Source organism: Bacillus rossius, chromosome 14, assembly GCF_032445375.1.
Source record: "Bacillus rossius redtenbacheri isolate Brsri chromosome 14, Brsri_v3, whole genome shotgun sequence".
Classification (NCBI taxonomy): Eukaryota; Metazoa; Arthropoda; class Insecta; order Phasmatodea; family Bacillidae; genus Bacillus; species Bacillus rossius.
In genome coordinates this window covers 9,749,559-9,772,210 of record NC_086341.1, presented here as the reverse complement: position 1 = coordinate 9,772,210, position 22,652 = coordinate 9,749,559, and the positions used below count along the sequence as shown (strand labels likewise).

General features: G+C 40.0%; 2 protein-coding genes across 3 annotated transcripts in view; one reads left to right on the top strand and one right to left on the bottom strand.

Annotated features, from left to right (window-relative positions):
• Nucleotides 1-13,823, bottom strand: part of LOC134539120 (uncharacterized) — a 100,092-nt gene extending 86,269 nt beyond the window's left edge. Inside the window, exon 1 of one of the 2 annotated variants that reach the window (XM_063380860.1) lies at nucleotides 13,568-13,823. In XM_063380860.1, coding sequence (XP_063236930.1) covers nucleotides 13,568-13,706 — 139 coding nt within the window. In that variant the 5' untranslated portion in view covers nucleotides 13,707-13,823. The remainder of the gene's footprint in view (nucleotides 1-13,567) is intronic. The other variant, XM_063380861.1, reaches the window with a different exon arrangement.
• Nucleotides 13,824-14,036: 213 nt separating this feature from the next.
• Nucleotides 14,037-22,652, top strand: part of LOC134539121 (mucin-5AC-like) — a 177,821-nt gene continuing 169,205 nt past the window's right edge. Inside the window, exon 1 of the mRNA XM_063380863.1 lies at nucleotides 14,037-14,067. The gene's annotated coding sequence lies outside the window, so the exon portion shown is untranslated. The remainder of the gene's footprint in view (nucleotides 14,068-22,652) is intronic.

Here is a 22,652-nt window from a genome sequence, read left to right as displayed (position 1 = left end):
AAATGAATCCGCGAATTTTTCCGGTCTCTAGCAATAAAGCATATCCATAGCGTGTCTCATCCTTAGTCTGCAGAGTGCATTTAAATAGGCATTTACTCTCTCTCTCTCTCTCTGTCCAATGCACGATTTCTGCCATCAATGTTGTCCTTGTGCTCTATTGCTATATGCACGCCGTAGAGCACAACTTATCATTCCATTTTGGAAAAGGAAAAAAAATTGAATTACAATTTTGGAAATACGTTTTCTTTTTTGTATTTCACCAAAACATTTTCTGATGAAAATAAATTATTTACTTCTAATTTTACGTAGCTGAAAGACGCCGTATTATTGCTTTCAACCGCTGATCTAAAAAAAATATTCTACATTATGTAACATTGAAAATATTGGCTTTGTTTAAGCAAATAATATAATTTAATGGAATGCCTTGCTACAAATAGTTTGCACTGTGAAATAACAAGTGGAGATCGCAGTCTTTCTGCAGCCATTGTCTGAAATAGCTTGGCTCCTGGGTTGTAGCCGCGTCCAAAGCGAATATATCGCCATAAACAGGGTAGTCCACCCTGAGGATGGCGACTGAGACGTCGACCGAAACATCGGTGATATATTCATCTTGGACGCGGCTATGACCCAGAAGCCAAGCAACTTCAAATTATAAGTGGGTTTAGCATTGCATGTTTTTTTTTGTTTCAGAATAACTACAAGTGTCAATATATATATATATATATATATATATATATATATATATATATATATACACACACATAGAAAATAAACAAATAGTAACAATTAAAAAAAAAATAAAGCTAATTTTAGTTAATGATGGTTACAAAATAATATTTTCAATGTTAACAAACCGAGCAGTATCAATCTGGCAACAGAGGACGTCACCTACTCTACACTACTAAGATGTTAGGTTAGGTTAGGTTAGGTTAGATGAGAAGCGACCGGAAAAATTCGCGGATTCATTTCGTGGTAGGCTGAAATTCAAACATGTGTACAATTCTGCTGGTTCTGCTATTGGCTCGCAGTTTAACTGGAGCTCTTTGGGCCAATGAGAGACTATCGACCAAAGAAGCGTCGAATCACAAGCTACCCCAGTGGAGACGCTTCACAATTTAGTACCCAATGAACACGCGAGTTTACTTGAGATGTGCAGAGGATAATGGAGGCGATCCTATAGGTAGAGTCCCGGAAATTTCGCGGATTCCTCTGGCATCAGGATAGAATTCAAAGTTATAGGTGTGCTCAACCTATGTTTACTTTCCCATTGGTTAATTTCTTAGCGAGAACATTTTTATCCTTGTTATTTGGCACTACCTGATTCGCTTACTTCTCTCCTAGCTGGACATCGTTGGCTCACGGTCGTAGAGGGGTGTGTCCAGGTAACTGCGGTCCAATGACGAACACAGTGCGACAGTGTGTAGGTTTGCATTCTAGCTTGCGACTAAATGAATGCGCGAAAATTCCGTGGCTCTACCTACGGGTAGGGCCATGCATATTTCGCGAAAAGATTTCGAGACTTACTGAAAGTTAAAACACTGTAGCATCGTCTGTGTTTCATGATTGGTCGATTTTCTTCCAGCTACTTGTCGATTGTTACTGCACCAATCACAGTAATTCGGTGCGGAAGCGAACGCGTCCTGAGTGGCTCGGTCAAATAATGCAAGTAACTCTCTCGCATACGGCCGCCAATCATAAGGGAGAAACCACTGGTGCGGGTGTACCTTGTTGCATTCTAATACGCGTTCAGATTTTTTTCGCGAAAAGTGCCTGCCCCTACCTATAGAGGTACGCGCGCACTAGGGCGTCGCGGCAAGGACGGACGGACGGACGGTATGGACGGAAATTGTTTCGGACAGTACAGTGTCGCCCGAGCCACTGCAATGGAAAGTGACGAAGCACTTGTAGTTGCTAGTACAATATTAATGGAAGTGGAAGAGAAACGTAAACGGCGAAGAAAGCGTAAATTCTGGATCCATAACACAAACATTCATGATGGAACCTATTTCTTCCCAGCAGTTATCTCGCCTAGTAATGTTAAAATATTGTGCATGCCGCATGTTTTATAGATCTTAACAATTTTCAACCAACATTACTAACTTCGAGACATCCATTTCGCACAATGTGTATAACAACTCAAATGGCGGTACCGGCCGTCCTGTCCTGTCCTGCACGTGCGACTGCTAAGAATTGCCGATGCCTCATCGGGACGGACGGTACGGCACGCACCGCACTGTCTTTTAATTCCCTCTCGTGAACTTTCTGTCGGACTGCCGGAGCTACCGATCGTACTCTACACGTTATACATTTTTGTATTTGTCTGTGACGGCCTAGTGCGCGCGTACCTTAGGTCATTGAATCCGCGAATTTTTCCGGTCCCTATAGATGAGAGACACTATAAAAACACGTTGGCGTGCAGCCTCTGCCTCTACCAGCCCAGCAGCCAGCAACACCACCGATCACGTCACGTGATAACGAGTTTGTCCTCCAGACTGCAGGCACCGCGCTGCTTGTTGAACCGTCGAGAGGTAAACAGCGAGCACCGCCTGACGCAACGTTTAGCAAGTGTGCTCGTGCTGTAGCTATGTGCTGCGCGGGCCAGATGTCTTGATTGCTGAGCCCCCCCTGTTCACGCCGTTCCGAAAACATCCGCCGTGTCCCCTCGGGACCTACTAAAATGGGGCGAGCTGGATTCGCATGTCACAGGACAAGGGTTCAAATCCATTTCCAGCCTAGATCACTCCGCAGGATGTCCACACAGTTCTGTAGTAAAATCTCCCTTACTTTTCCCTCAATTTCCATGGCAAAAGTTACAAATATCCCTATAAATAGAGACCGGAAAAATTCGCGGATTCATTTCGCGATAGGCTAGAATCAAAATATGTTTGCCTTTTCACCGCATCAGTGATTGGGCCGCAGTTTATATGAATGACACTTGACCAATAATAAACTTTCAACAAAAGAAGTATCCAATCACTAGTGTCACAATTAACAGGTGACACACGAGTCAGTAGCCAATGAGCAAAAGTAATTTTCCCGCGTGCATAGAGGATCATGGAGTATATCCTACAGGTCATTGAAATCGCGAATTTTTCCTGTCTCTAGCGATTGCTTCTCTTGCAGACGACCGCCAAATGCAAGAAAGAAGCCGCTGGTGTGGGCACTACTTACTGCAGTCTCTCTCTCTCTCTCTCGCAAAACATCACTTTCCACTAGATGATGCCTTTTGTAGTTCGGGAACAGCCCAGGACGTGACGCAAAGTAAACTGGAAGAAATGGGACCACATATACGAAGATAATCTGCAAGCTCCTCAACATCTTCTGGTCTGCAGAACACTCGGTGACACATGCAGAATAGTTTGTTTTTTTCTTTAAGTGTAACAAATTAGCTCTCGGTGTGCGCTATTTGGTGGGAGTAATTTCCGTGAATGAAACGGAAATGTGTGACCACGGGGCTTCCCTCTGTGTGCTGGTGGCGCAAAATCATGTTAACAAAGCGATGGTGAAACTTTATTGCTTATTAATAGAGACCTGAAAAATTCGCGGATTAATTTCGTGATAGTCTAGAATCCAAAAACATTTGCCTTTTTACTGCAACAGTGATTGGACCCACAGTTTTTCTGAATGACCCTCGGCCAATGAAAAACTTTCAACAAAAGAAGTATCAAATCACTAACGTCCTAGTCAACAGGCGACACGAGTCAGTAGCCAATGAACAGATGTAATTTTCCCGCGTTCGTAGAGGATTATGGAGTATATCCTACAGGTCATTGAAATCGCGAATTTTTTCCGGTGTTTACTGATTAATGAATTTTAACAATACGAGTAGTATTTTAATAAAATTCCTTGTCAGAATTAGGTCCAAAGCCAGGGATAGTATTTTTTATGCTCTTTTTCGCTTTCATCGGACCCGTTTCATCATATAGGTTAGTTAAAAATTTCTCTCTGCAAATATAAAGAGTCTTAAGTGGACGCAGCCTCTTGTAACGTGAAATTTTTCTGTTTTTTAAACAAACCATAATTTTTGCAAAAATAAAAAAAAAACTAACACGGTGCTTCGAAGTTGAATCATACAGTCATATTTTCCCGTTAAATACACGTGTTTCTAGTAATTAGAACGTAAAAATTCGCGATTTCATTGACACCCCCCCCCCCCCCCCCAAGGATAGACTCCATGATTGGGCAAATTCCATCTGCTCATTGGCTACTGACACGTGACACCTGTTAATTCGTAATTCGATACTTATTTTGCTGAAGGATATTTTCATTGGCCCAGAGTCCTTCGGATAAACTGCGGCCCAATCACTGAAGCAACAAAAAGGCAAATGTGTTTGGATTCCAGCCCGTTGCGAAATGAATCAACCAAATTTCTCAGATCTCCACAGCGTAAAGTATATAATGTTGAACTAGTTGTTGCACATGTAATGTGTAGGGGCATGCACTTTTCGCGAAATGATTCCTAGACTAGCTGAAATTTAAAACACTCTAGCATTGTACGTGTTTCGTGATTGGGTGAGTTTCTTTCACGGACATGTCTACTGTCAGTACAACCAATCACAGTAATTCAATACGGAAGCAAACGCGTCCTGGGTGGCTCGGTCAAATAAAGCAACGACTTCTCTCGCAGACGGCCGCCAATCACGAGGAAGAAACCGCTGATGCGGATACACCATGTTGCAGTCTAATAGGCGTTCATATTTTTTTTCGCGAAAAATGCCTGCCCCTAGTAATGTGGGAGGAATTGTTTTCCCAAGATATGAAACGTTTTATAAACTGTCAAAAATATCCGACCGCATTGTAAGTCGTCTACAAAAAAAACCTTCCCTTCCTCGACTGGCACTCTGAAGAACACAGAGAAGCTTCAATGAGGCAGCACTAAACAAGGAACTGAAGGAAAAAGGGGAAGAGAAAAAAAAAACGAAGTTGGTAACGGAACCCGATAAAAGCTTTCCCGTAGCAGCGTCCCTCGCAGTTAAGTCCTCAGGAGCGCCTGCAACTATCCGACCCAAATAGGGTCTGGAAAAATTCGCGGTTTCGATTACCTTCTGCAGGATGAACTACACAGTACTCTCTATACTCGGAGAAAAATAAGGCCAGTTCATTGGCCGCTGACGTCTGATCTGGTTTGCCTGCGATTCGATATACTTCTTTTTTGGTCGAGGGTTTCTCATTGGCCAAGAGTCATGCAGACAAACAGTGGTAAAATAGCAAAAGCGGCTCAGAGTTGTGTGCATTTGAATTTTAGCCTATGGCGAAATGAATCCGCGAAATCTTCCGATCTCTACGAACCAGTCACTGGTGCATCGAGTGAGTCTCTGTATGGCTGTTGTAACCTAACTCGTTATGCAAATGAAAATTATTTCTGATACACCTATATAAAATTAAAAAATAAAATGACAAAAATTATATATATTAAATACATCTCTGATATTTGCCGATAATTTTAGCAGCAAGAAATTAAGTGACCACAAATGTCATCAAAAGATTCCCAGTACCACAAACTGAATTTCAAAAAAAGGAAACTTTTCACCGTTCTGAGATACAGCTATTTTAGTAATCATACGCATAGTTATTCGTAAGGCAACACTTTAATTTAATAATTAAGACGTGTTCCGATTAGGTATGTAGCTTTATTTCAAATGTTACCTACTCTATTGTTACACTTCCATTTTCTATTTTATACACACCTCTATGGAGTACGGTAATATTTGTGCTTCATGATACGCTTTTCTCCAAGGTATACATATCTCTTTGGAGTTACAGAGTCAGTGAAGAGCGTAACTATGGGAAGTCTATGATATACATTCACGATTCTATATTGCACAGACCCGAACAAGCCCGAATATCTACCTTCGGCCAACGTCGGCATTAAAATGATTTGACAGTATTTTTAATGTAGCTATACCAACCTAACATAACCAACCATCCACAATTTTGTAAAGTAATAAACAAAAAAAAACTGACGAAGTTGGCCGAAGGTAGATATTCGGGCTTGTTCTGGTCTGTGCAATACAGAATGTACATCATAGGCTCTTCCGTAACTATATATAGGATTGCAAGATTAAAAGATGGATGGTTATGCATGGAGGTTTTAAAGTGACAGGACTTGTGAGATTATGGTTGAACCGAACCACCTAGTATCGACTCAATGCTCGTAATATTCGAGTCATTGAGGGATGTTGGAATCGAACCCCCGACCCTCGCCATTACGAGTGCGACGCTTTTGCAATCCAGCCACCGAGGACCCAAAACTAACTGGAAATCAGAGACGTCACTTCAAAAAACATTTTCCCAGATTTTTTTTTTATTTTTCCATTACCAACATCAATTCGCGCTATTTAAGATAAGTTAACAAACGTTGCTCAATAGTTTATTTTCTGCAGATAGGTTGGCACTATTTAAAGAAACTATACGTATCAGTTGGTAGAAGGTATTATGGGTCCTACCCAACTCCCGAATGTTAAGTTCGTTGAAAAGAAAAGATCAAATATGTGTTTTACTTTGGTTCTATTTGCATAATAAGTTTATCGAATCTAATTATTTGTTTCTGTCAATGCATAAATTGTTATAAAATTTTATTTTAAATTACCACAAAAGTTTCTCAAAAATATTTTTCCTAAAAACAAATATCTCTATTTTATCAGATATATTTTGTACATCATGTTTAGTTAAGAAGACAATAATCTTTTTGTTACGGAGACTGCATTTGATTTGTATGAGACGAAAGAGGTTATAGAAAAAATAGTGAAAGGTTATTGTAAAGTCTACAAAATTATTTGCTTGTCACCTCAGAACATAAGAATATATTGTGTCGGGCATAATACTAATTTTTTAAAAGTGTGTTTTTCGTCTCTCTGTCTCTGCATATTGTTTTGTCGACAAAATAAAATAAAAAAGTTTTAGTCGGATTGAAAAAATTTACTCTGCTTTTGTTATTTTAGGTTCAACTGACCTAACAAACTGTGCATTGAAATTAAAATCGCCCGTACTTTACGACAGTAATTTAAATTCGCGAATCCTGAGAGAAAATCTGTCAATGCAGTCCTATTAAAACAGTGGAAACTACTTCTGGACTTATTTCGTTTTTCCATGACACGCTGCAGAACTTTCCCGGGTTTATGAGAGATTCCAGGGTCCCTTCATCTGCGCGGAGAACAGCCTGGAATGCGAGCGATTGGAAGGATTTCTGGCAAGGGCGTTGACCCCCTGGAACATCGCTCCAACAGCATTCTAAGGCTCTTTTGCCCTCCCCCCACCCCCCGCCCTTTCAAAAATATTTGTTATTTTTTTTTAATATGCTTATTTCTCTCAAGTTTATGAGTTTATTGAAAATCCGTCGGAATTTATGTTATATATAGAGACCTGAAAAATTCGCGGGTTCATCTCGTGTTATGCTAAAATTCAAATAATTATACCTTAGTGCGGCTTCTGCCATTGGTTCTCTGTTAATCTGGAGGACTGTAGGGCCAATTAGAGACCCTCACTCATTGAAATGTCGAATCACAGGCCACCCAGTCCAGACGACTCACAAGTCAGCGCCCAATGTAGATTTGGCATTTGCCCGAGGAGTGTGTAGAGGATATTGGAGTCTATCCTGAAGTTCATTGAACCCGCGAATTTTTCCGGTCTCTAGTTATATATAATTTTTTTCCCAATTTTTTTCTTCAATTTTATGTGAATAAATATATATAAGAAATAGTATTCATTTGCACAATATTTAAAAAAAATTGATTTTTTAATAAAAATTTTGTTTATATTAAATTACAGAGTTTGTAATATTCATCAAATTTGAACGGGCACCTTAGGCCTAGTTATAAATAAAAAACTAGTTTTTTTTTTTCTTCAGACGTGCTCAAGTTAGTGGTAAATATTTCTGTTACGGGGGAGACCACGGCCTGGGCGGACGGGCGGCTCCAATCGTCCCAGGAGCTGGGAAGCCGCGCCCATAGAACAAGGGCAGGCATATACCTCGTTTAGGGCTTTGAATATATATACTGTATAGAAGTCGCCAGCCCAGGTTAAAATTTCTAATACGGTTTTGAGATAGTTGGTTAATTCACCGCCGCAATCGCCACCATCTCTAGGGCATCGACTTGTGGTGGTCCCTAGCGGACAAGTGTCGAACTCTTCAAACACCCCTTCCCCCTCCCGTGGAACAAACTTGAGCTGCAGTGAATGATAGATGAGGGGTGCGGGGAATGACAGCGGGCGACAGTGCTGCGCTCTAACGTGTACATAACTTACGGCAGCGCACTGCAGCGGTGAAGTTCCCAAGCTGATCATCATACGCTTCTGAAAAACGTAGAGTAAATCCTATCCACTCGCGACTTCTATACAGTATATATATATATATATATATATATATATATATATATATATATATTCAAAGTTTAGGGTAAAATTTCAATCCGGATTGAAGCTGGAGTGGAGTGAACTCGGAGTGAATGTGTAACGAACATAGACTGACGAAATGCGTTTATGGTAAATATCACAATCCAGATTGAAATGTAAACAAGATCGAAGTTGGAGTCAACATGGACTGAACATGTTGTGGTGCGATCTAATCATTACGTCCAACAATAACTCTACTTCCATCTCTGTCCACACATTCCTCTGCTATTTTTTTTTGTTGCCATTTTCACAAATTATGCCTGAAATGCATTGAGACCAATAACAAACAATGCAATATGGCGGCGGCTTGCTCGTGCGTGTTTTCTTTTCACTCCAGTCCGTGTTTAAAGTAAAATCTCAATCCGGATTCTTCAGTCCAGTCCACCTCAACAAGTGGAGTGGATTATCTCACTTCACTCCAACTTCAGTCCACAACAAAGTGTTTTAAGTAATATTTCAATCTAGATTCTTCACTCCACTCCAGGTTCAATCCGGATTGAAATTTTACCCTAAACGAGGTAATAGAAGAGCGAGTCTTGCAGTGGAAACTGAAACCATGTTCTGCGCGACATGTGACGCTATCTGTTGGGTGGGCCCGTAACTACTAACAAAAAAAAAGTGGTTTGTAAAGTAAAGTAGTTTATAGACACAGAAGATATACATAAAGTGGCCCCTAGCATGTGAGTCTACCCTTAATACGATGTGAATCATTACATGATACAGCCATATCGGCTCGATCATGTGGCTTACAACAAAACGAGACTCTGTTTACAGAAAAAAGAAGAAAAACAAGTTACTTATTCAAAATATAACCAGAAAAAAATTATTAAAAAAATGGTTTTCTAGAACATCATTCTTATCCTATCTATGGGATGAGGAGGAAGGCTCTTGTTCACTTTAGATCTTTGTGTACCTTACATATTGAAAATAAACATTTTACATAAACTTGTGGAAAAAAATAAGAATTAATTATGTCCATTAGAAAAACCTATTTTATGAAGGTTAAATTAGTGCAGACATTAAAAAAAACCACACGCTATTCGGAAACGTTGAGAAATTATAAGTCCCATGGGTAGAGACCGGAAAAATTCGCGGATTCATTTCGTGATAGGCTAGAATCCTAAAGCGTTTGCCTTTTCACTGCATCATTGATTGGGCCACAGTTTATCTGAATGACACTCGGCCAATTAAAAACCTTTACCAAAAGAAGTATCGAATCACTAACATCCCAGTTAACAGGTGTCACGAGTCAGTAGCCAATGAGCAAATGTATTTTCCCGCGTGCATAGAGGATCATGGAGTATATCCTACAGTTCATTGAAATCGCGAATTTTTCCGGTCTCTACCTATGGGGGATAAAGCTACTTTCAGTTTAACATTGTCCGACGTTTTTGGGGTTCAAGATACTTATCTTGAGACAAGTCACGAAATTAGGAGATAATTATGACTCGAAGCTTTCAAAAAAAAAACCTGGCATGCTTGAAAATGGAGTCTTTTAAGAGCGGGTAGCTGGATGTCATCTAACAAGGTTCTCGTTGGAGTGTACAATGGACTTCCTCAGGATAAGTCTCAACGCCCGACGATAGGTGGTCCCACGGAGCGTGAAACATAGGTCCACATGGCTACCGTTTATAGCGTTGGTTCATGTCAGTTCAACTACTTAACGACCGAATGCTTAGTAACAGGCATTTAAACATTGCGATAAAAAAATCACGTTCTATGTAAATTAGTGGAAGATGCAAAGTTTCTGGTATGCTACACCACCAAAACATGTGCCTACCAAAAATAAAGTGAAAATTAATCATCACTGGTTTGTTTGCCCTGATAATAACTCATGCATAGAGACCTGTAAAATTCGCGGATTCATTTCGCGATAGGATAGAGTCCAAATACTTTTGACATTATTTTGCTTCAGTGATTGGGCCACACAGTTTATCTGAAGGACTCTGGGCCAATGGAAAATCTTTAACAGAAGAATTAGCGAATCACGATCATTCCAGTCAACAGGTGTTACGAGTCGGTATATAATCAATCAGCAGATGTAATTTGCACGAGTGAGTAGAGGGTCATGGAGTCTATCCTTTAGGGATTTGAAATCGCGAATTTTACAGGACTCTACTCATGCATTACTTCTCACGATCAGTATAGGTGCGTTTAGTAATGTATTACGAAAGCTACCATCTAGCGGTTCGGGCCAGAACTACTTATAAAAAACTAGGTCTCAGTCTCGGCAATTAAGTGTCCCCCCCCCCCCTTTACCACTTGACCGGAACGACGCGACACCCCGGGCGCCTGGCGAGCGAGGGAGGGGGTATATTTCCGTACCAGATATTCTCGTCCTTGGCTAGGGCATTCCTCGCCACGCCCGTGTGGATAAGTGGGGGAGTGAGGGGGGGGGGGGTCACTGGCTCTCACGGTATCTCTACTGGCGCGTGGACGAACAGATACTCATCATTCAACCTCAAACTATCGAGTGTCTCACGCGCTTAGTTTGCTGTGAACTAATACTACCCCCCTCTCTTTACATTAAAATTCTTAGTTTGTGTACCTAGTCCTATCACGGTAAACACAAGCGGTAAAAAATAAATTCGTAACACGACCAAGCTCAATCCCCAAGGGTTTTTGTCCCTCCCCCCCCCCTTCCCCCAATAACCACCAACTTGACGGCCCTGAATGTCGGCGTGGTTTAAGAAAATAAAAAATAATTCTGTCGCATGTTAACAACTGTCGATTCCACCGATCGCGATCGAAAACTTCCCGTCAACATTTCCAACATGCAGCAGATGAATCAAGCCACGTGCTTGGACGATCGTTCAAGGTCGCCAAACCGGAGTTGTCGCGTTATCTCGGCGATAACGCCAAGGTCACGCTTGTCTTCCCATCGACAGCGGCGGGATCTCACGGGTGGCCGCTGAAACACTCGGTGCCTGTAAATGTTACGAAAAGAAAAAAGGTCGTCTTAAAAAAAAACAGACTCGAAGGAATTATTTTCTAGTAGCTTGAATGGTATAAAAGAATTTTAGTCAACAATAAACTCCTTTTTTTTATGTACATGAGAGAACGAATTCGGGCTGTGCTCAAATTGATCAGTTCGTAACTTTTGTAATTTTTTATTTAGTACGTTGCAATTCGGAAAGCATTCCAAGATGGCGATGGCTTTCATTGCTCTCGTCGCTTAGTCGTCACCCTGGAGATTGTCACTGAATGGCGCGTTTTGAATCATAAAGCCCAGAGATTTATCAGGAAACTGTTGAAACTAATGGAAATCAGTGGAATTCCACTGGGGGAAAACTGCTCCAATCTGTTACATAAATGTAGTAGTTTCTGTGAAATTCCACTGACTAGTTTCGTAAACAGCTGTGTGTTGAAACACTGCAGCATGGGTGTGTGTTTTGGTGATTGGCTGAGTGAGTTTCTTCCAGGCTCGTGTCTTATGTCGGCAATCCAATCACAGTAATCCTGTGCGAAGGGCGGGGGAAAAAACGTCCTGAAGGGCCCGGCCAAAAAAGACAATGGTTCCCATTGCAGAAGACCTCCAATCACAGAGAGAGGAAAAAAAACGCTCGCGCGGGAAAACCGTAATGCTGTCCAACAAGTGTTAAAAGATTTTTTTTCCCACGAAAAAAAACTGTCCTTACAAATAGTCAAGGAAAAAAAAAAACCATGCACATCCTCACGCAATGAACAGCATTCGAACCTAAAAACTCTAGCGCCACACATCAGTCCTGCATTTGTGTTACACAGGCGGGATTGATAAGTACGACTCTCGCTGGTGCTTCTAGCACGGCATCGCCTCTAAGCGCCTGATGGCTGGAACAGATGCCTGTTACTACTGTGTTCGTCGGTGTTGTTAATATCTGTTTTATCTTAATAGTTGTGTTCGTATATTTGCTGCATTGTCCAGAAAAAAAAATATATATATATATATATATATTTGTAAGCCTTCATTTACTTTTATTGTTGAAACTGTCTGTGCTGTTATTTTTTTTCATGACTAAATTCCTGCCACGGAATTCTTGTGCTGTCTAATATTTAAGTTTGAATGTGTTCGTCTATGCTGTCGTCGTTGTGTTGTCCTTAATACCTGTTTTGGTTCATTGTTGGGTTTGTCTGTTTGGCATCAGCTGATTTAGGTTTGTTCGTTGTGGGTTTATGTTTTCATCATTATTATTTTTTATTTGCGTTCTTGGAATTTTTTTCCATGACAAAAAGTGAAAAACCCGCAATGGCTTTTGTCCAAGAAGTTGTATTTAATCTAAATTCTCCATTATATGAATAATTTAAAGAACCTATAAAAATGTTAGTTTCAATACGGCTATAAACTTAACAAGTCACTTCCGATATTCATGCGACATAAATAAATAAAAAATTTCCTAAGAAAACTTACATGTAGCGCATTGGTTTTCTAAACCAGGTTTATGCTGCTATTATGATCAGAATAAAAATTTATACGTATTTTCAAATGTCTGCAAATGTCTTCATTTATTGTTATATAGGCCTACATCATCAGTAATTTCGTCAAAGAGATATGTTTGTCTTTTTCCGTTAAAACTTCTATGGAGCAACATTTTGATACCTACCATAGTTTATGCAAACATGTTGTTTGTTTATTACCGGTTTGCCGATGTAAAAAAATATAATATAACTATTTAACTCAACAGATATCTACTAATCAAGCAGTACATATTTTCTGTGCTTGTAACATCTTAACCTATAACATTGTTCTTTGATCGTTTTGGCGGTAAACCAAAACTTCAAGAACCATCATGATTCTCGAAAAGACGCAATTTAGGTCAATATTTATTACTTCCAAATTTAAAAAAAAGGCAGAGTAGAGTGTCTTAAATTTATTGTCCAAGTCTGTTAAATAGTGCAGATTCCTTCTTATTTAAGTATAACAACGAGTTTGTGGGCGGGAGTTAGTACTAAACGACAGTTAGCAAGGTAAACAATGAACATAACCTAGTCTAGAGCAGGATTTTTTTGTGACATACAGATATTCCGAGTAATCAGAGCGTCAACAATAAACCCTGGTGTGGTTATTTGCACGCCAGCACAAGAGCAAATCGTCCGGCAAAAAAAAAAAACTGCAAATGATTTAACGTGGCGGATTCAAACGGTGTTTACAGCGAGAGGCAAAGGCATGCAATGAGGAGAGATTTCAAGGAATACTCACTGACGATGTGGATCATGAAGGAGGCGAACACGACGACCCACCCCCAGCCGCCGTCCGGGGGCGGCACGGCCTGGTAGTCTGCGGCGGCGGCGGCGGCGGCTTCGCTGGGCCGCCTACGGCGCTCGGGCGCGTGCGTCATGGCGGCGGCATGAAAGCGCGGTGTGCTGCTACCTGCCGGGGAGTCATGCGTGACTCACTCCGCCCTCGACTGGCGCGCTACTGCCGGCAGCTGCCTGCAGCCACGCAGCTGCGCCGGGCCACGCCGGTGTAGAGGGGTGGGGGGGGGGGGGGGGGGGGGCGCGTGCGCGCGCATCTGCCTGCAACACGCGCCTGGCGGTCACGTGCCGAAACACGGCTCCGCAACCACGCTAAGAGCTGGAATAAAACACAAAAAAAAAAGAATAACGATAATAAGATTTGGCCGCCATGTTTTCTAACCTACTGACACAAAAGCGCATACGACATTTGTGTGAATGGGAGATAGGTCGTGCGCGTAGAAGGTAAATTAATATAGGTATTTTATTTCTCTAACGGACGCATGGCGCAACACCCAATGAGAGTAAGCCATTTTGGCGGGACTAGAGAACTGTGTATATCTATCAATCATATTGTGGCGAGAATTTTTCGATATATTACAATGCTCATGTGTAATTACGGGTTTAAAAATTAATTAATGCTGTTACTCATAAGTCACTAGCAAAAATTGTGAATACATAATGTGTCGTGGTTAGAGTGGTTAACTAAAAACTTTTTATATAACCTCTATTTATTTATATTTTGAAAAACTGTGCTTACAAATTGTTGGACAGATGTTACGGTATAATCATTTGGTAGTTAATATAATTACTTACAATGTCAACAGATGTCGGATACATCGCGAAATTTCATTGGCTTAAATCAACGGTTAAGATTTCAATTGTGAACCGATTTGCAAAAGTAGTGTGCACAGTCATGCGCATGGCCTGCTATGCACTCGCTTATGTTTATTTTAAATTTTGAAACCAGTCTAACAATGATCTATCTTATCCGTCCTTTATCCGTCCGTCCGTCAATCACGTGGCATTCAACCAATCAGATGGCCCGAAAAATTCCATTCATCCGTCCGTCAAAACCTCGCCAAGCTTCAACTCTCGACGGATGGACGGATAAAATTATAACCTCAAAAATCTCTAAAAGGCGTTGTCTTTATTTAAAAGTTTTTTGTTAGTTTATTTTATTTAAGCTGCTTCCGCACGCTTGCCTATGAACACGTCTTCAGTTTTATGTTTGAATAAAAAAATTGTCTTGAGATACGAAAGTAATTAATAATGCACGTTTACTGGAAAATATATTTATATAAATATTGTATAGTTTGTTTAATAATTTATAAGTGCTTAGTGTACATTCTCGTCAAACTGATAAATCTGTATAAGATAAATTTCCCTGTCCAAAAAATATTGGGAACTGCTGCTCTAGACTATATATAAGATGGGCCCAGGTAAAGCGTGCTTGGACATAGGGCAAATGGAGCATGCAGGTTGGTTACAGGAAAAGGAATGATGTTCCAGGAGGGAAAAGTTGGTTGGGGTAGATAGACACAACTAAACAAGGGGCGGGAACTTATAAGACATTGTTGTCCGCATTATTTTTAGCATTACTGGACTTTTGAGGGGGATCGGAGGCGTATTTCGTCATTTCTCACCAAGCTGCCGGCCAACCTATTGGAAAGGAATGATGGAGGGGGGAGGAAGGAAGGGACAGATGCCATATACGTCATATTGGTTTAAACGGTTATGCTCTTTAACAATTTTTCGTAGTTTGATTTTAAAATTTTGCTTCCTTTAAAGCAGAGATCGAGCGATCCTAACGCATAATCTATTGATAGAGACCTGCAAAATTCGCGGATTCATTCTGTGATAGACTAGAATTCAAACACATATACCTCTCTTAGATAATTTTGCTATTGGCTTACTGTCCATCTGGACGAATCTCAACCAGTTATAAACCCAAAACCAAAGAAGGATCGAATCACAGACAAACCAGCTGAGACGACTTACAAGTCGGCAGCCAATGAACTTGCGTTATTTGCCCGAGTGTACAGGGGTGTGTGCAGTCTATCCTGAAGGCCATCGAAACCGCGAATTTTGCAGGTCTCTATCTATTGATTGTGGGTATTCATACAGTTGTAATCATTCCCAAAGATGTAGTCAATGCTAATTTCTAATGACTTCATAGTGAAAACTATTTAGAACAGTCAGTCACTGTTTCCTGCATGCATACCATTTAATTATGTGCTATGCTTTACAGAAAAAAATATTTTGAAAAATTTTAATGGCCTGAAAAATAAATTAAGTTTGCGTCCTTCGGTTCCTCACCCCACTTTAAGTACAACGCCCCCCATTCGAATATATATATAATAAAATATATAAGTATATAAATATATAATATATCTGTGCCCCAGAGATATAGGACACCATGTGCATTGCATTTGTTAATGAAACAGAGTTGCACAATAAGAAAACATATCTTGAAAATAGTATTTATGTGTAGTAAAGAATGCCATGAATAATATGCTAAAAGTGGACGGTGTCCATTTCCGGGTGTGTGTGTATATATATGTGTGTGTGTTTGTGTGTATATATAAACACATGTATACCCACACACATATTCACATTTACGAACGCAATAACTTCCTGATAATTCGGCACAAATTACTCTCAGATTTAAACATAAAATAATTGAGATAGAAAATATCGATCGAGTTCGTTGATGAGAGAAAAACTGAGTAAGAGGCTTAGACAAAGGGAAGAGGATTTAGAAACAATACTGAAAAAAAAATCAAATTTATTTCCTTGACAAGAAAAATAGTGAAACATTTGAAGTTTTTAATTTTTTTATCTTCCCCCCCCCCCAGAGAATGCAGTTTTATCCAGTTTGAGATGCAATCGTAAATAAGTTTGGAAGGGAGGGGTTTTTGCTCCTGTAAGCTTGCGAATGCCTCAATTGCCACTGACCTCCTCCATCCATGGAGGTTAAAATAAGAATAACCACTTCATCAGGATATACATTTTTTTTTTTGTTATAATGAAGTTTAACGATAATTCCTTGCAGACTTGTCAGCAATTTTATTACAACAATACTCACTTCATGATGGTATTTTTTACAATTCTTTCTAGCGAGTTCCTGTCAAACTAAGTGACTTCAACATTATAACAGACACACACTTGATATACTAATACATCCAAAGGATAAACTAATTTTTATTTATTTATTTTAAGTTCTTCTTTTATAACTCTTTGCTGTGATGCCATTAACAAGACTGATCGTGGTCCTGTGTGAAAAACGCATTGGGTAATAAACCTCTGGATTTCAACAGAGTTTTCATGATTTTGCATTAGGAAAATAAAGTTTAAAGAAATAATTGCTTCATATAATGACGCGATTTCAACACAGTGATAAAAACACTTTATGGTCTTCCTGATTCATTAGCAAGTTTACTCTGTCTACAACGGAACACGGAAATGTGTGGTTGTATTAAGGCCTAGTTTCTACGAAGATAAATCTTATCCAAAGTGGCAATATGACTTTATTACCTATTCAAGTTTCAATCTCCTATATGTGGTTTTCTTGAAGAATTAGGTACTTTATCTTCTTAAATCGAACACATACATTAGATTAAATATCTAAATCGTTTCCAGGAGCATGCTAAGTGATCATAAGTAGAGGCCGGAAAAATTCGCGATTTCAATGACCTGTAGGACAGACTCCATGATCCTCTATGCATGCGGGAAAATTACTTTTGCTCATTGGCTACTGACTCGCGACACATGTTAACTGGGCCGCTCGTGATTCGATACTTCTTTTGATGAAATTTTTTCATTGGCCGAGTGTCATTCAGATAAACTGTGGCCCAATCACTGATGCAGTAAAAAGGCAAACGTATTTTGATTCTAGCCTATCACGAAATGAATCCGCGTATTTTTCAGGTCTCTAATCATAAGACATCCAGAATAGACATTAAGGATTATTTATTAAAATACATATATTTGTATTATCTTTGAAAGATTTGTGCAATGGGAGTGCATGACTTGATGTAAGTTTCTGGACATACGCCATTGCTAAGAACTTTTTCTGTCGAAGAAAAACTAAAAAATAAAGAAATAAATTAATTAAAATATTTTTATTTATTTTTTTAATTTTTTATTTTTTCTTCAACAGAAAAACTTCTTAGCAATGGCGTATGTCCAAAAACTTACAACAAGTCACATATATTTGTGTCTCATCTGTATCTACGAAGATGCAGTTATCTGGACCTGCGGAGGAACATTCGCTGGGGAAATTCACTGTTGTTTTTCTAACGGTGCAGCCGCGGTTCTCGGGCTGCTCTTATCTCCGGGACAGAGCGCCGTTCGTCTGGCGGAAGTTGCGACAGAGGGCGGTCGTATCTGCTCGCCGGGGCCGACCGTGACCTCTATGTCCGATAACAGCAATCCATTCGCTTTCCTATCTCCCCGCCCGAAGCCGCTCTCCGTGGCGTCAATTGACCAGCGCCGGGGTAGCCTTCGACCCCGAGGGGAGTGTCCGGGGTCTCTGTGGTGACCGGCACAATCGATTGGAGATAATCGCATAATCGATTGTAGACAATCTAATAATCGATTATTATTTTCCGAAGACACTTCGATAAAAACAATCCATTCGCTTTTCTCTCTGCCCACCCTGAAGCCACTCTCCGTGGCGTCAATTGACCAGCGCCGGGGTAGCCTTCGACCCCGAGGGGAGTGTCCGGGGTCTCTGTGGTGACCGGCGGAATCGATTGTTGATAATAGCATAATCGATTGTAGACAATCTAATAATCGATTATTATTTTCCGAAGACACTTCGATAAAAACAATCCATTCGCTTTTCTCTCTGCCCACCCTGAAGCCACTCTCCGTGGCGTCAATTGACCAGCGCCGGGGTAGCCTTCGACCCCGAGGGGTGTGTCCGGGGTCTCTGTGGTGACCGGCAGAATCGATTGTTGATAATAGCATAATCGATTGTAGACAATCTAATAATCGATTATTATTTTCCGAACGACATTTCGATAAAAGCAATCCATTCGCTTTTCTCTCTTCCCCCTCCCCCCGAAATCACACTCCGTGTCGTCAATTTACCAGCGCCGGTGCGCCTTCGACCCCGAGGGGAGTGTCCGGGGTCTCTGTGGTGACCGGCACAATCGATTGGAGATAATCGCATAATCGATAGTAGACTATCTAATAATCGATTATTATTTTCCGAACGACACTTCGATAACAGCAATCCATTCGCTTTTCTCTCTCCCCGCCCGAAGCCGCTCTCCGTGGCGTCAATTGACCAGCGCCGGGGTAGCCTTCGACCCCGAGGGGAGTGTCCGGGGTCTCTGTGGTGACCGGCACAATCGATTGGAGATAATCGCATAATCGATTGTAGACAATCTAATAATCGATTATTATTTTCCGAAGACACTTCGATAAAAACAATCCATTCGCTTTTCTCTCTGCCCACCCTGAAGCCACTCTCCGTGGCGTCAATTGACCAGCGCCGGGGTAGCCTTCGACCCCGAGGGGAGTGTCCGGGGTCTCTGTGGTGACCGGCGGAATCGATTGTAGATAATCGAATAATCTTTTGTAGATGATATAATAATCGGTTATTATTTTCCGAACGCAATCTATTCGCTTTTATCCTCCTACTTCACCTCCCCCCCCCCCCCCCGAGCTGCACTCCGTGGCGTCAATTCGGGAGTGTCCGGAGTCTCTGTAGTGACCGGCAGAAACGATTGGAGATAATCGCATAATCGATTGTAGACAATCTAATATCTAATAATCGATTCTTTTTGCTGAACGGCGTATCGATTTTCGAAGGGGAAAAATACTGTTAGAAATCACAGTAAATTTTATGTAGATTTCAACGATAAATCTAACTCAAATAAACGAAAAGTCCTTCGTAATTTCAAATAAGTGAATCTTTGTGTAGAAACGACGCCGTATTTTGACTTCCCTTTTGTATACTTCGTTCCAAACAATGGTGGATAAGAGAAAAGTTTTCTTGCTATTGACTTAACAGTTTTTTTAATGTTTTGCTAATGTACCAAGAATATTCTTTTTGATTCAGGTTCAAAGTAAGTGAAGTCAGTGTCCGTAGATTAACGAAGATAGGCGTAAATTCACGAAGATCCCTGGATAATTTTTAGCTATTGTTCTTCGTAAAATGAAGGTGAAAATTCTTTAACGTGTAGTGATTCAAGCTTTTCCTACTTAACGCAACATTTGCCCCTCGTAGTTATTGCGTTACTGATGCCTGAAACCCAAAACTCGCATATTCTTTCTTTTTTCTTTAAAAAAACAAACAATATTAGTAAGTTTTACTTGAATTAATCCACCAAGATAAGGAGATAATGAACTCGTTTTGGAATGGAAGATGCTACGTAGTGAAAAGAAAATAATTTGCTGAAAGATTCCGTGTGCATGTAAAGACCTGCCTCAAATCGCTTTTCTCCCATGGGGCTTTACCCCCAAGGAGGGGACCATTGATCCCACGTGTGTACACAAACTTCACCAAGTTCGAAATCTTCGTTGAATGTCTCCTTCCTTCTGTACACCTAAAAAGTACACACTCGATTTTTTTTTTTAGTTCCGTTTGTTTCCCACTGAAAATAAAATTTTAAGCAAAGAAAAAAAATATTTAGTACACAGAACAAGTAGTATATATTGGTTCCTCCTGGTACTGGGTTTCCCGAGAGGAGATGGGTAGGGTAGAGGAGCCGTCCGCCATCTTGGATTGTGATGTCACGGCGGCCATCTTGAATTACCTTGAACTTGACCTTTGACCTTTAACTTCAAAATTTGTCAATAATTGCCAAAAATGACTAAACATTCCTCAAATTTGGTCAAATACTCGCCAAAATCCGCCAAAATGTTTAATCTCCTGATTATTCTTGTCAATATTTTGTTGGTTTTCTCTGTATGCTCTTGATTATTCGTAGCGAGACATTGTTGATGTTCTCCGAGTGCTTCTGGTTATTTATGAAAAATCAATCTCTGCAAGGGATTTTTTTTTTTACCAAATGAGACATGCAATTTTATCCTAAACCTTTGGCTGAAACTTTGTTTGACGAAACGAACTATTACCGTAAAAGCAGGGGTTGAAATAAAAATAAAATAAAACATGCTTAGCATCATATTCGTCGGAATCTATTTTTAACAATTTTAAGATTTACCTAAACCTTTGACCAAAAAAAATTATACGACCACATATTAGTTTAAGGGACGAAAAATAGCTTTTAAAAATAAACAAATAATTGTATAACTATCTTAGTAGGCAAAATATGAAATTCGTTAAGACATTCAATACGGGATGCATTGAGTTAAAAACATTCAAAATATTTTTGCTGCACGGAATATGAAAAACATTTTAATCGTTTTTTTTTTAATATTGGAAAATATATAGGATGTTATGTACATTAAGTTCTTAAAATGTTCCAAGAGTTAATAGAAGTTTCCAAAAAAATTTCCAGAATAAATATGTACTTTGGAATATACCTACGCTTGTAGGCTGTGCCAAAAGGATTTTTTTCTTACTTTTATTACAAAGCTTGAGAGGTACACGATGTTTTCAGTTCGACCATACAGAACGTGAACAAAAAAAAAACAATAAGCGTGCCGACTCTTGATCGAGACGCGTATAATCGTCCCAAGTCTGCACCTGCCACTCAAAGTAATTGCTTCTGTGCCTTCTCGATACTCAAATCGATTAAAAGTCGGACAGTAGACTGCACTCTCTTGAAATCGAGAAGCGTATTCAAATCACTGGGTATCGGAAAGCGAGCGTTAACAACGTTGATAGCCGTTTTACAGCAGATGAAGAAAGCACGGAGAAAGCATCAACCGAAATTTCATCAAGAAGCACCAAAGTTCTGCGTTAAGGAATTTCTGGAAAAGGAGGATGGGTGCAGTTTTCCGAAATCTCACGTAGACATTGACCTTCCTATCGGAGGAAAACTGTGGATATGTTTAAGAAAAAAACAAACGGAAAGTCTTCTTCTTTATGTAAGTAAACGATTTTGCTTTTAAATTACATGATCAATAGGCACTGCAAATGGTTCTAACGGCATTTTTTTTTCTTTTTTAACGACTTCAGCCTTACAACCAGATCTGTATTTGAACTGGTTTTTCTTTATCGTCTACGGATCTAGTTCCAAATGTTTTCTTGCACTTTATTGATATCCGTGTTGTTATATTTCAGGTAGTCTGTGATAGGTAGAGCGCACATCTGAGCAGTAGTAGTTCAGAATCACTTATATTTTGAGATGGAAAAATTCGCGTTTTTTTTTTTTTTGCGATAGGCTAGTATCAAAATGCTTTTAAAGTTTTGCTGGTTCAGTTATTGGACCATGGTTGGTCTGAAGGTATCTGAACCAATGTATAACTCTCGACGAAAGTAGTATCGAATCAAAAGCAGCCCAGTTTACAGGTGTCACGAGTCATCAGCCAATGAGCAGGTGTAATGCATAGAGGATCATGGAGTCTATCCTATAGATCATTGGAATCTCTAGAGACCTGCAAAATTCGCGGTTTCGATGGCCTTCAGGATGGACTGCACATACCCCTGTACACTCGGGCAAATAACGCAAGTTCGTTGGCTTCCGACTTGTAAGTCGTCTCAGCTGGTTTGTCTGTGATTCGATCCTTCTTTGGTTGAGGGTTTATAACTGGTTGAGATTCGTCCAGATGAACAGTAAGCCAACAGCAAAATTATCTGAGAGGTATATGTGTTTTAATTCTAGCCTATCACCGAATGAATCCGCGAATTTTGCAGGTCTCTAGGAATCGCTAATCTTTCCAATCCCTAATTATCATGTTTTACTTTCTACACTGTTTTAAATTACAGTAAATTTACCGTTTTTATAACGGGAAATTAACAGCAAATAAATGAGGAGTTCTTCGTAATCTCAGATAACTGAACTTTCGTAGAAACTAAGCCGAGATCCGACATTGTATTTATGTGTTTCTTTGCAAACAAGGTTAACAAGAGCGCGCAAGGAAATAGAAGGTTTCTGCTGTAGACTCAACAGATTCTTGAATGCTTTGTA